Source organism: Fusarium fujikuroi, chromosome FFUJ_chr06 (assembly GCF_900079805.1).
Source record: "Fusarium fujikuroi IMI 58289 draft genome, chromosome FFUJ_chr06".
Lineage (NCBI taxonomy): Eukaryota > Fungi > Ascomycota > Sordariomycetes > Hypocreales > Nectriaceae > Fusarium > Fusarium fujikuroi.
The window spans coordinates 1108273-1122323 of NC_036627.1; the positions used below are offsets into that span (position 1 = coordinate 1108273).

The 14051-nt window shown below is 49.2% G+C and overlaps 4 protein-coding genes; 2 read left to right on the forward strand and 2 right to left on the reverse strand.

Annotated features, from left to right (window-relative positions):
- Nucleotides 1-1540: 1540 nt before the first annotated feature.
- FFUJ_05683 (probable cytoskeleton assembly control protein SLA2) lies at nt 1541-5121 on the forward strand (the record flags this gene model as incomplete). XM_023578922.1 has 5 exons in its annotated part: nt 1541-1575; nt 1632-1772; nt 1826-2313; nt 2372-4785; nt 5035-5121. The coding sequence occupies 5 exons, from the start codon at nt 1541-1543 to the stop codon at nt 5119-5121; spliced, it is 3165 nt and encodes a 1054-aa protein (XP_023431850.1).
- Nucleotides 5122-7654: 2533 nt separating this feature from the next.
- On the reverse strand, nt 7655-8417 carry FFUJ_05684 (uncharacterized protein; the record flags this gene model as incomplete). XM_023578923.1 has 3 exons in its annotated part: nt 7655-7752; nt 7805-8140; nt 8198-8417. The coding sequence occupies 3 exons, from the start codon at nt 8415-8417 to the stop codon at nt 7655-7657; spliced, it is 654 nt and encodes a 217-aa protein (XP_023431851.1).
- Nucleotides 8418-10010: 1593 nt separating this feature from the next.
- On the forward strand, nt 10011-10785 carry FFUJ_05685 (mating type protein; the record flags this gene model as incomplete). XM_023578924.1 has 3 exons in its annotated part: nt 10011-10207; nt 10264-10526; nt 10574-10785. 3 exons carry the CDS (start codon nt 10011-10013, stop codon nt 10783-10785), a joined length of 672 nt encoding a protein of 223 aa, XP_023431852.1.
- Nucleotides 10786-11547: 762 nt separating this feature from the next.
- FFUJ_05686 (exonuclease III-like protein) lies at nt 11548-13561 on the reverse strand (the record flags this gene model as incomplete). XM_023578925.1 has 5 exons in its annotated part: nt 11548-13133; nt 13183-13315; nt 13372-13417; nt 13472-13484; nt 13534-13561. The coding sequence occupies 5 exons, from the start codon at nt 13559-13561 to the stop codon at nt 11548-11550; spliced, it is 1806 nt and encodes a 601-aa protein (XP_023432817.1).
- Nucleotides 13562-14051: the final 490 nt, after the last annotated feature.

Consider the following 14051-nt stretch of genomic DNA (forward strand, 5'->3'; position numbering starts at 1 on the left):
TGGCGTCTGCTTGACGTATGAATGAACTGGCGTTTCTCCCTTATTCATTCCGTGTGATTAGCCAAAGTCGTTTTTAAACTATTGAGGTGCGCAGTAGACGCCAAATACAGTTTCACTGGATCGACAGAGGACACATCATGGCTCATCAGGTTAGGTCACCTTGTAATTCGAGTCCTTGTCACACTGACTTGTAGTGATTGCAGTTTTGTGATATTGGAGACGTTCAATATGATTCAAACCTGCCGTTTTTGAACATCCATTCAATTTTCGCAATTCGCCTACCCTGTACCTCTACGTGATCTGTTGGGTATATCATTGTCATATTTTTCGAACGTCCAGCCTGACTCGTAGGGCAAATTACTTCGCTCGACATTTCTCTTCAAGCTTTACGTCCAGGTAACAGTCGAGACTTCTGTCAATGAGGCCATCAGAGGTAAATTTCTTCTCGGTTGTGTTTATTTCCAGAAAGTTCAGAATAAACCCATCGAGAGGATGCAGTATAGGTACACATGGTAGGTTATTGAAGAAGCCGATATGCGTTGTTGTTTGATTACCGAGAAAGATTTATTTCGTATGCCGAGGATTATAATGTAATAGAAAACTTTCGGAGAGCTACATGGACAGGGTAGGCCTTGTAAGTTGCAAGTGTTCCATGAAACTCCAAGCTGGTATGTCCCAAGAAGTACGGGAGATGGATCTTGAAATAATTACAAGTGGGGGCGTCGCTGAAGCATGACTACCTGCATGAACGATCAGAGCTGAATGATGTTTTCTCAAATTATATGAAAATCATGAAATATTCAAAAATAAGGAGTATTTATGGTAAAATTTAGTAAACTTTAGACGATATGCTCATGAATAGTCTAAACTACCTAGGTAAGAGGTATCATAAAAAATTAACTCTAAAATTTGCAGGCTTCTTAGACAATTCGCATACAATATTTCTCCAGCCGAGCTCTCGAGATACACATCTACATGGAATAAAACAATGCAAAACGGGAATATACATCAAGCTTCCATTGTCAGTTTATGCCACAAAATCGTGTTTTGAGCCTTTCAAAGTGCTCATCTAAGTGGGATACCTAATTTGGCCACCAGTTCAAGGAAGCTCACTCACTGAATCTTCGACAGCCGTGCCCCACACAACGGACGATACGTACCCCGTATGACGCTCCTCTCTTGGCTCTTGCGGCCCAGCCACTGAAGCTACTACGACATCCGTCGAATCGCAGAGACGAGCCACGCCCAAGAGTCGCCCAAGATTTGTCAAGGCTGACGACGACCGCGAATTCTCGATCTACAGTCGTATCCTCACAAACCTCAGTCCCTTGATCTCTCTAACCATCCTTTCGTTTCCTACGGTTTATTCTCTGCCTAGTCTCCTAAGCTTGCGCGGCGTCGGCTTGACTGGGAAATTGTCTCGTGATTTCCAGGGGTTACTATAGCATCGCCAAAGACCCGAGCAACTTTCCTTGCGCAAACATCTTTACCCATTATATAATAATATCGTCGCGGAGCTTGCCCGCCACCAATCGCAAACATGGCTGCTGCTGTGCGCGGCACCGAGCATACCAAGTCAGCGACACCGTCACGTTTCATGACTGCCAAGCTAACCCCATCATCGTGCGCAGAACCGACCAAGAGCTCGCTATTAACATCAAGAAGGCTACGAACGTCGAGGAGATCTCTCCAAAGCGAAAGCATGTCCGAGCATGTATCGTCTATACATGGGACCACCGGTCCTCCGCCGCCTTCTGGTCCGGCATCAAGGTGTACGTCTCATACATCCTCATCATGACAACTCACGCTGATCGACCATCAACAGCCAACCTATCTTAGCCGACGAAGTCCAGACATTTAAGGCCCTGATCACGATCCACAAGGTGCTCCAAGAAGGCCACCCCAGCGCTCTCAAGGAGGCAATGGCAAACCGCGCATGGATCGATAGCCTGAACCGCGGAATGGGCGGAGGAGGAGAAGGCATGCGCGGTTATGCCCCTCTGATCCGCGAATACGTTTATTACCTACTTGCAAAGCTCTCCTTCCACCACCAGCACCCCGAGTTCAACGGAACATTCGAGTATGAGGAATACCTGAGCTTGAAGGCCATAAACGACCCCAACGAAGGCTACGAGACCATCAGCGATCTGATGGTGCTGCAAGATAAGATCGAGCAGTTCCAAAAGCTGATCTTCTCACACTTTCGAAATGTTGGAAACAACGAGTGCCGAATTGCCGCCCTCGTGCCCCTCGTTCAGGAGAGCTACGGAATTTACAAGTTCATCACCAGCATGCTGCGCGCAATGCATTCAAGTCAGTGATTCACTCCCCCACCCCCTCTTTAGGATCCTTAGGGCTAACATCAACAAAGCAACCGGAGATGACGAGGCCCTTGAACCCCTTCGTGAACGTTACAACGCGCAGCATTATCGCTTAGTTAAGTTCTACTACGAATGCTCAAACCTGCGGTACCTTACCAGTCTCATTACCATCCCCAAGCTTCCTCAAGATCCTCCCAACCTCTTGGCAGAAGATGACGATGCACCTGCGCTACCCGCGCGACCAAAGCAAGAGATTGAGCGAAAGCCATCTCCTCCGCCTGAGCCCAAGAATGACGCCCCTGATGAGATGAATGAATTCTGGAAGAGCGAGTTGGATCGCCAGAACCGAGAGTACGAAGAGCAGCAGCGCATCCTTGAGCAGCAGCAACAACAAGCTCTCATGGCCCAGCAGCAGGCACAGCTTCAGGCTCAGCGTGAATTTGAGCAACAGCAACAGCAACTGATGGAGCAGCAACAGCGAGAGCAGGAGGCGCTCATGGCGCAACAAGCGCAATGGCAAACTCAGGGACGACTGGCCGAGCTGGAGCGTGAAAACCTGAATGCGCGCGCTCAGTATGAGCGAGATCAACTGATGCTCCAACAATACGACCAGCGAGTCAAGGCTCTCGAGGGTGAGCTGTCGCACATTCAGAACAGTCTCGGCCAGCAAATGAACAGCAAGGATGACCAGATTCGGGCACTTCAGGAGCAGGTCAACACATGGAGGACGAAATATGAGGCACTGGCCAAGCTCTATTCTCAGCTGCGACATGAGCATCTCGACCTGCTTCAGAAGTTCAAGGCCGTTCAACTCAAGGCGGCGAGCGCCCAGGAGGCTATCGATCGACGTGAGAAGCTTGAGCGTGAAATCAAGACCAAGAACCTCGAGTTGGCCGACATGATCCGTGAGCGTGACCGCGCCCTTCACGACAAGGACCGCGCGACCGGCAGCAATAAGGACGAGGTTGAGAAGCTCAAGCGCGAACTTCGCCTGGCCCAAGACAAGGCCGATAACCTCGAGCGTAGCAAAGGCAACGAGCTTTCGACAATGCTTGCCAAGTACAACCGTGAGATGGCGGATCTCGAGGAGGCACTACGCAACAAGACACGACAGCTGGAGGATGCTCAGATGAACCTCCGCGACGGCAGCTCTGACCTCGAACAGCTCCTTCGTGACAAGGAGGAGGAGCTTGAGGTGTACAAGGCGGGTATGGACCAGACCCTCATCGAGCTCAACGAGCTCAAGATGAACCAGGGTGACACCGACCATGCTTTGGATGGCCAGATCGATGCCCTCATCATGTCCAACCTTGACAAGATCAACGACATTATCGACTCTGTTCTCCAGGCTGGTGTTGCGCGTGTGGATGATGCTCTCTACGAGCTGGATTCCAGCATGCAGGCTGGTAACCAGAATGCGTCTCCCTCTTATGTACTGTCACAGATCGAGAAGGCCTCAGCTAGTGCTATGGAATTTGCTACATCGTTCAACAACTTCATCGCAGATGGACCGAATGCGACACATGCCGACCTTATCAAGGCCATCAACGTCTTCTCTGGTGCCATTGCCGATGTCTGCAGCAACACCAAGGGTCTTACTCGTCTAGCTACAGATGATAAGAAAACCGATTCTCTCATGAACGGAACCCGCCAGCCCGCTATCTCAGCTGTACAGTTCCTCCGGGGTCTTCAGAGCTTCCGACTTGAGGGCATGGACCCCTTGCAGAAGACAGACGTGGTCATCAACAGCAACAACGACGTCCAGATGAACTTGCAGAAGCTCAACAAGCTTGTTGAGTCGTTTGCTCCTGGCTTTGGCAAGCTCGCCAATAAGAAGGGAGACTTGGGTGACCTCGTCGACCAGGAGCTCAGCAAAGCTGCAGATGCAATCGCGGCAGCAGCAGCACGACTGGCCAAGCTCAAGAACAAGCCTCGTGATGGCTACTCAACCTATGAGCTCAAGGTGAACGACTCGATCCTGGATGCGGCGACGGCGATCACCAACGCCATTACGCAACTGATTCAGGCGGCGACAGTGACACAGCAGGAGATCGTACAGGCAGGTCGTGGGTCGACATCACGAACAGCGTTCTACAAGAAGAACAACCGATGGACTGAGGGACTGATCTCTGCCGCCAAGGCTGTGGCGTCGTCGACTAACACCCTGATCGAGACAGCAGATGGAGTCATCTCTGGGCGCAACAGTCCAGAACAGCTCATCGTGGCCTCAAACGATGTGGCGGCGTCGACTGCCCAGCTTGTGGCTGCCAGCAGAGTTAAGGCAGGGTTCATGTCCAAGAGCCAAGAAAAGCTGGAGCAGGCTAGCAAGGCGGTGGGTGCGGCATGTCGAGCACTGGTGCGCCAGGTGCAGAGCTTGATCAAGGAGCGTAGCCAAGAGGAGGACCAGGTGGACTACTCGAAGCTTGGAGCGCACGAGTTCAAAGTGCGAGAGATGGAACAGCAAGTAAGTTTAGCAGCCTCCCCCGTCATGTGTTTGGCAACCCTTTCCCCTGGCCGTCTCCCTCTCATGCCCCCTGTCGTGGTGGCATCACACATCACACATCACATCACAACTACCATGACACATCGATACCCCTCACAGGTCCAGTTCATTCCCGGGCCAGTGCGTTCGTAACGGTTACTATATCCGGCAAAGTTTATTTTAGCCCCCTCGTGTAAGATGATGGACTGACAAGCCACCAACAATCAACAGGTCGAGATCCTCCAATTGGAGAATGCCTTGGCGTCGGCTCGACATCGTTTGGGCGAGATGCGGAAGATCTCATACCAAGAAGAGTAAGGGCGCAGATTTGGGCCTGCTGAAGGCATTCGCGGCTTCAGCCTCAATTATCGACACCCGACCAATGATGGCTCAGGAGTGAGACTGCACAACCAAAGGAGGCACACACACGCCAAGCCCAGAGCCCCCCTTTGGATAGTAAGGTATTAGAGTTGATGGGGATGGCTTGCACTTGCGTAGCCTTGGTCGATTTTCGTATGGCACGCGGAGGAGTAGAAAGTCTGGGCATTTGAGCTTGGACGATTAGACTCCCATTTCTTACATTTCACTTCGCGACGCGAGAAAAGACGCGAGATATAGACGGACTACCCGTAACCGTCACCGGTCCGTACAGTGCCGGAGGATTTCCTGAAGAACGACAGTCGTGGCCGTGGTCCCTGTCGATGGAACCATGTTTTAGTTTAGTCCACCTTAGTGTCTTGTCTTGTCTTGCCTTGTCTATTGGGCCGGCGATGCGGATAGTGTTTCTTGTGTTACTAGTTAGAAACAGGCGTAGCTTAGCGAAATATGTTCACTTTCCGAATTCCTGGATCTGTAAGACATGTGTTGAGATTTTGCGTTTCTTGTGCTGCAGGAGCTGAGTGCGGGGAGTCGGACGGTAAAGCGTTTGTTTAGGCTCAGACAGACAGGCTGATTGAGAGTCGACTCACTCACTCACTGGCGAGACACAGTGGTAGGTATGCACATGCCTTGTGCAAACTGCGTCAACGATGTTACGCAAACAGTTGTATCCTGGTCATGTCTGAGCCCGTCGAGTGTATGTGAAACTGTCGGAAGCTGTCGATCGGATACTGTACAGAGGAGCTGGGTCCTTGATAGTTGAAACATCCTTGGGAGCAAGAAAACACCAGACTTTGATATGGGATGTCAAAACGAACTGAGCAAAATGTATTCCAGACTCATGCAAAGTTACTCCAAGTCTTTTCGTCATTCAGGATAAAGGTCCTCTAAGTTTTGTTTCCTCTGCTATAGCACTGACGGTAACGCTGCCCCTGTCAATTCGTCTGTAGCCAACAGACATCATCAGATGATCAATTGCATTCGAAGGAGCAAGGTCGATTACAAGGGCACCTTGCTTCCAGAAGCAATTCTGCACTGGCTACGCCACCAAATCATAGCAATTGCCCCTTACAGTACATATACTCAATGAAGCATTCCTCGCAACAGAGCTATCTGTACCCTGTGCTTTATCCCCGCTACTGACCTAAAACAACACCTCGAGTGGACAGACAGTCTAAGTTCTGGTAGTCTAGCTGGTGATCTTAGCCCGGTTCTTGGTCCCCACGATCGCTGATCGCCAAGAGTCTGTCTGTCAGCCAGAAAAACCAGACCAGGGCGGCATATCCGATTACCTTTTAATTCCAGTTCTTGCTTCGACCCTCACAAGCAGAGCAGAGCATTCAGTGCTGAGCTCTGATGCCAATTTCCAGGGGTTGTGATTGAAACCATCGCCCTGAGTATCAGCGCATTCATCTAAACGTACCATTCGAGGTCACAGACATACATATCTACAACGCAGTCAGTCGTTTGAGTTGACCTAAGATCAACCTTCAAACGAAACATTGGTTACGCTAGCTTCATCAGGTTGGAGCGATCTTGGCGTTCAACTACGGGCTGAAGGACCCATCAAGAGCTCCCATGACAAAATTACCCCAACACACCATGGTCACTGTTGCACATCAAACCCAAAGTCGAAGTGATCTATCTCTACAATTGCTGTCACAGGGATTGAGGCTCCTTGATTTTGGAGTAGTTATGCTTGGTATCAGGGCATTATTCATTATTCAATTGGCAACAAGAGCTAAATTCCTGAACCAAACCAGACGTATCTGCCATTCTCCCTTCCCTTCTCTTCCTTGCAAGTCGTCAGCCCTACAGCTCGAAGCGGGTATGGCATGGGGGTGTCATGGTTAAAGGATACTGGGTTTAAATTACAGTGTGAGATCACACTGTCTGTAGACCCTGGTCCCTCGACGTTCTGGGCAACTGTGGGCCGTACTAAACATAATTCCAACCTCAGTGCTCTGTAGCATGTAGGGAACAAGACTAGTAACTGTGTGTATTGACTTTGCTATGCAGTCCCTGGTAAAGGATTCCCCCAACTGTAATTTCAGTCTTACGAAAACATTCTCGCCGATCAGGTATCATTTCAAATAATCCCATTTCCATCCCGAAACTGCCTAGTTGCACCGCATGCTGGATGAACTTCTGTTTATTTGTCAATAATAATCGGAGTGTCTGAACAGGGAATACTAACACTGCTGCTGTGACGAAACACCATCTAAATGGGAGCTGATATTTTTATACCCTTAATCATTTCCTAGTCCCATTATCCGCTACAATTGAAGAAGCTTTGATGTTCTCGATGACAAGACACCATTGTGGAAACTGTGCAGGTTGTCCCGTCGCTTGCTGTGTCATGTTAGAACTTCAAGTTACAGCTCGCGGAGTAGCAAACCTTTAAGTGAGCACAAAGATGTTCCAAGAATCAAGGTTGCCCTCTTGCAAAGTCCTAGGATAGCGATCGTAATCTCTATGGGAAAGGCTGCCATTGATGGATGTTCTGGATTTGTCCGTTCTGGCCGACAAATTGCCCAGCATCAAATACCGTGCCGCCGCCATCCTGGAACGCTACTGGACTGTAAGCCATGGGACATATTACGAGAAGAATGGACAAACTTACCAGAAAGATCTCCTGAGGGATCCCCAGACATGTCGACTGGCTGCGTGTGCTGAAACGGGTCCATCCCTCCAGAGTCTGGTGCGGCAAGTGTCTGGGCTTGATTGTGAGGCTGCTGTTGGCCCTGGACGTTGTTGATGATGGGTTGATATGGTGCAGAGAGCTGAGGATTGGTTAAGATTGGCGCGCCACCAGCTTGGGCGTCTATGGGACCTGCTGTCCAAGTGTTGTTTGGCTGCTGGTTCGTGGGAGCAGAGGTCCCTATCTGCGCATTTGAGATGATAGTAGGTTGCGCCTGTGAGCTATCGTCTTCCCAAATCACGCCTGGGTTGTAGGTTGCTGAAATTTTGTCTCAGTCTCAAATTCGGAGTTCAGTAAGAGAAACCAAGCGCTTACCTGCAGGGAAGTTGTAGATGTGCTGCCAACAAAGGCCCGCAGCAGTCTGAGCATCAAATGCTACATTGACTGTGGTAGTCATAATCTGGGTCCCGTTTTCCAAAACATACGCGATGAGGATTATGTTATCAACGCGAGACAGCATCTGCCATCGGCCCCCGGGAACAGGCGCCAGATGATTGAGAGCTTCCCCATTCAAGAGAGCTTGGATGTCTTGCATTGTGGCTCGAACTGGCATGGGCGGACTGTTCAGAGTATGAGACTCCATGCTTACAGCAAGTGAAGAACGGAGAATGTTAAAAAGTAGAATGTTGATATAGTTGCAACGAACCCCAAAGCCCAGAAGGTCTGGCTTGGGAGATTAATGTTTTGGGGGTAGGTGAAGAGGGAGAGAGGGCCGGTGAAAGCGATGGGAATGATATGTGGTGGGGGTTCTAGAAATTCGCACCCATAAACAACGCCATCAAACAGCCAAAGCATGGATCTAGAGGTGGCGTTTACGTTCCGCCGCCAGGGCTTGGCGCTGTCAGTAACAGATCAACACTGCCGACCACTGTCACTCTAATCGTCTGGAATATAAGAAAGTTTTTGGACAACATCAAGAGATTTCTAAATCAATATCTGTCTATCTAAGCATAATATTATTAGTTTTTCAAACTATTTTATAAGATAATAAGTAGTAGAAATATTAACTAGTTAAATATAATAATAAATAAAAATAATTTATTTTCCTAAATTCTCTGTTATAACATATATATCTTAATATTTCTGTATTCAAAGTTAAAAAACAAAAGATTTAATACATTAAGCATACTGCATCTTAGAGTGAGGTTACTGATTCTGATAAGCAGAGTCTAAGAGCAAGTTCAAGTTTGCAGCAAAAACCCATAATGGCCTCAGAGGTTGTGTCTCATATTTCAAAGAGAGTTGCCTTTTTGATCATAACATTGCATCTTAGGTTATACCATATCGTTTATTATACACAGGAGTCAGTACTGGTGAAGCAGGACTGGAATCTACCAGCTGTCATCATTTACTTAAGTTGATTTTAGGACTGTCGTTAAGCAAGACACAGGGATAGACTTAGTGGTGCATGTCGTAGCAATATCAAAGTAGTTCTCAGCATCTGATCTAATAAATTGCAATTACACCTGTATATATCTTAAGGAAAAAATTCCAGCTAGAAAAAGTCTGGGATGGAACTCTTCAAATAGGACACCGATTATATGTTACTAATGAACTATTAGAGTATGAATATCTTCTCTCATTTCTTAAAAAGCGACTTTTGACAATTCTATAGCTAACTCAAGAAATCAACTCATCATTTCAGTGAATCCTCCTCATCCTCCATTAAAAGCATACGAGGCTCAGGAGAGTAGTCCGGATCACCTGTCACCTGTCATGCCAAGTATCACTAGCCCACAGCCGGGCCCTGTGGCTTCGCGCAATGTTGGGCCCATTGCGAAGCGAAAGCACACACGCCCAGTGATTCAGACAAAGAACAGTGCGTGGCAGGTGTCTCTCAGGGAATCTGAAAAAGATACATGCACGGAGCCCCACCAACCTCTGGAATGCCCCACTCTCTTGCGTCAATAGAGAAACAATAAGACGTTCAGACTAATGTTGCGAAGCGGCGTTTGCAGAGCACTGCTACAAATGCGCGGCATGGCTTCTTCTCTTCTTTTCTTTTCCCTCCTCCTCACAACACCAAACATTCTGACTTGCATTTCAAGTTCCTGAAGCAGCTCTAAGAAGATTTCTCTCATCGCTTCCAACGCCAATAGGATCAGCTTGAACCTCAGCAACAACGATCATGGCCAACTTCGTCTTGATGCCACCCGGCGCTTCCAGCCCCATCGTCTTCACCAGCAAATGGACACTGGAGCATATCGACAGAATCTACCAGTGCATTCATACAGACAGCAAGTCGAGCAAGCTCCTTAAAATCCTCCCTTCTCTCTATAACGAGTTGGATGTCGGTGCCAAAGCTGGGTTTGCTAATCTCTACATGTAAGTTTATTTGTCACAGAACTACTCATCTGAATTTACTGACGACTCTCAAACAGGGTTCAACTTGGCATGCCCGTTCTCTATGCTCGCGACACTCAGAACAACTGCTACTACCTCGGAGCTCCTTGTGACTTCTTTGCTAAGGGTGGAATGTTGGTCAACATTCCCGGTGCTCCTGAAGTCATTTTCATTCACCGTCCTGAGAAACCTGCTTTCCCTGCCAAGATCCCACGACCTCCCAATGCCTACATCCTTTACCGTAAGGAGCGTCACCATTCGATCAAGGCTCAACGCCCTGATATCACCAACAATGAAATCTGTAAGTAGTTCATGCCCATTCACAAGACATCACTGACATCGGTTCAGCCCAAGTCCTTGGCCGCCTCTGGAACTCCGAGACCCGTGAGGTTCGCGCACTCTACAAGCAGATGGCGGATCAGAAAAAGGCCGAACATCGCCGACAGTACCCCGACTACCAGTACCGCCCTCGTCGTCCTTCTGAGCGGCGCCGTCGCAACAATGCTTCGTCTGACAGCAGTACAGCGACTACTACTGTCGCACAGCAGATTACCGCCTAAGAGGCTCCTATCGGAACTTCATTTCGATGAGCACTGGCCCTCTTCACGATTTTGAACATGATCTTCGGACGACAAACGTAAGTCGAAGAATATGAAGCTCAACAGCAGTCACTAATTTAGTTTGATATAGGAAGGCTGGAAAAACTGCTTGTTGTTTACCCAATCTCGGTCGCCTGGGGGTTGGGACACAGATGAAGGAAGTGATGTATTCGTGGATTTGACGATACCCATGGATTGCAAGCGGCGCAACCCAGTCGCTTTGTTTCTTATTGCACTAGGTTGAGGACATGTCTCTTCTCTGAAGACAGGAAGCATAATGGATAGATAACTAGCACATTTACAGCGTATCACGTTGTTCTGTGGTGGACAGAAAATATAAGAGAGACCAAAGACTTAGGTTGATTGTGATTACGATGCTGTTAGTGACATGGCAACTTGGGACTATTGATCGTAACACAGATAAGTTCCCTACTGTACAACTCTCAACGTAGCGTATGTAAAAAATTCCCAATCAGACTCCTGCACTCCCAGTTCCCCGAACTCCCATCATGAGCCAGTCCAATCACTGCTCCATATGAATGTACTGCAGCGCCACTCCGAGTTTCTTTCCTTCTCCCCCGATGGTCCTAGCGGCCGCGGACAGATGTAGAACATTCGACCTGTAGTGTCATCAAAATTAGCTTCTGAGTTTGACTTTGCATCGGCGAACGACGTTGCAGCCGCGGCGTTGTGTAACGGCAACGCCACCGCATGCACTTTGGATCAGCTGCCGCTGTATAACGTACCACAGTTGACTCCGGGCTTCTTGGTGGTGAAGCTGATGCAGGGTTCGTCGTGTTCACATCTTGGTGCAACCCTCTTACCCAACAGCTTGGACCACGACTCCTTCGCCTCGATCGGGTCAAACACCCTGTCCGAGGGTTCGGGATCCTTACCGCGTAGAGGGACTGTTGGTGATGACTTTTCTGTAAGTGTAGCCTGCGGTGTATTCGATAATCTCTGCGCGCTTACTGGCGCTTTCCCTGATACTGCAGGTTTCTTTGTTGTAGATGGCGTCGAACTTGCCGCTACTAGCTCTGCCTTGCCATCTTGAGCCGTGGGAGCTTTTGGCTTGAAGAATCCCTGTAATGTTCGTTGGCCCTGCGCCGCCTTGCTCTTGGTGTCGTTGGCGCCTGTAAAAGACTTGGTCTTCTTGAATGGTCGACTCGTCGTGTCAGCGGCCGTTCCAGGTCTTTTGGAGCTAGACTGGGATGCTGAAAGCTTGGTTAAGTTGGTAGTCTCGCCCAGCCTCGACGTGGGGGAGGCGTTGGTCGGTGACCCTGAAGCTTCCTCTGCTTTGTCGAGTGACCCCGAGGCGCTACTACTTCCGTTCTTCGAGGGTTCTGCAGTTGTGTCTATCCTCGTCGATTCTCGTGGAGGGGCGGCTTTCTTTGTGAACATGTCGCGGATGCTCTGCCGGCGGTCAAATTCTGGTATGAGCTTCGCAGACAAAGGAAGGTGATCCTTTGGGGTCCAGTCTCGAAGACGCTCGTCCCCGTTGAACATATCCGGAGGGTTCATCATCTCGAGCAACGCACACTCTTTGTCGCCCACGGTCACTTTGTCCGACAAAGTCGCAAAGACTGGGCAATGGTCAGATCCCATCAAGCCCTCCTGAATATTGGAGTAGTTGAACCAGCTCTTGATGCCATCGCTGCACAAGACGTAGTCAATCCGGCTGCCGTTGTTTGCAGGTCGTGTGTTCCGCTTGGTATCCCAACATGTGTTCATCCCCACTCGCTCCGGGTGAAAGCAACGACAGAGGTCCCAGAGAACAGGCTTTTCACGGCCTTCATCTCTTTCGCCTAGCACACTTCCCTCAAATATGAGTTCGTTGAAGATGCGCCGCACAGGTGCGTTCATCCAGTCGCTGAGATCAATCCCTTCCTTGCGTAGTGTCTCTGAAACATTGGTTGAGTCAAGCTCGGAGCGGACGACGTTCAAATCACCGGTAAGGATGACCTGCTTGCCTGCGGCGACCAAGTTCCGTATTCTCACTTCCAGTGCTTGGAAGAAGCCAGTGCGAAAGTCATCACGAGTCTCATCTCGGGTTGCAGGGCTGTAAACTCCAAAGAGCACAAAACCTGGAAACTCGAGAATGACACAGCGGCCCTCAGAGTCAAGAGTCGCCTCGTCTATGATGCCCTCAAGTTGATCGGGTCGGGGATAACCACCAATCTGCTGGTCTTCAGGGAGGTCGCGGTATCTGGTTGTAGACTTAGGAGCTGTCAAGATGCCGGTAACGCCTTCTTCTGCTCGTATAGGCGCACATTTTGAGTTGCGTGTGTAGATAGCGACGCCAGAATATCCTGAAGATTGTCAGGCGTCGTGGCGAACAAATAAGGGTGAGTGCCGTACCTTTCTTATGCTTCGGTAAGCTGAAGAAGACATCCCAACCTGGAACGAGAACCATGTCATCTTGAAGGTCCTTTCGCTGGATCTTGGTCTCTTGCATAACAACGATGTCTGCTTCGAGAATCTCAAACATAGCCTGCGCGGTTGTGAGTTGAGGAGGGTAGGTGTAGGTTGTGAGATGAGAGAGCGTACTTGAAAGGTTCTCTTTTCTCTCCAAGGTTGATAACCGAAAGGATTTCTGTGAAGTGGATCATTAGGATGAGTTTAGGTTTTTTCGCTGTGAATCACGAACCGGATGCCATTGACTGCAGATGGTGTTAGTGGAAGAGCCAAGGGAAAGGCGGCGGAACTCACCGTTCCAGGTGGTTATCCGAAACGTCATGATTGCAACTTATGAGTTATTGGATTTGCTGTTGAAAATTCTCATAGAGTACAAGAAGCAATTCCCATGAGCGCCTCACGTCTCATCCCGTGGTACTGACGATGTGGAAACCATGAGCTGAAGGATGAAGGAACTTCGCGATAGGTTTGGAAGACGGGAGAATTGGTAGCTATAGAGGGACAGATCGGGGAGATCGTCATATATAAGTCTAAAGAGAAGAAATTAGAAGGCCGAGAATCGTTGTGTTCAAGTAATTGCCGTTCAACAACAAGACACTCAGAGCAAGAAGGTCGCGATCCGTACAATGACGCAGAGCCCCACCGCGTAGTGTTGAGCCTTCGACGTCGCGCCCCCAGCACGAGATCACGTGCGCTCTGTCATCGGCCGGGGGGAATTGGTACCTTACAATTGAGGCAACTTTCATTGGCGGTTCTAACCGAAGAATGACCTGATCACAATCTTGCCTTAGACTCACCAACCGTCAAAGCGA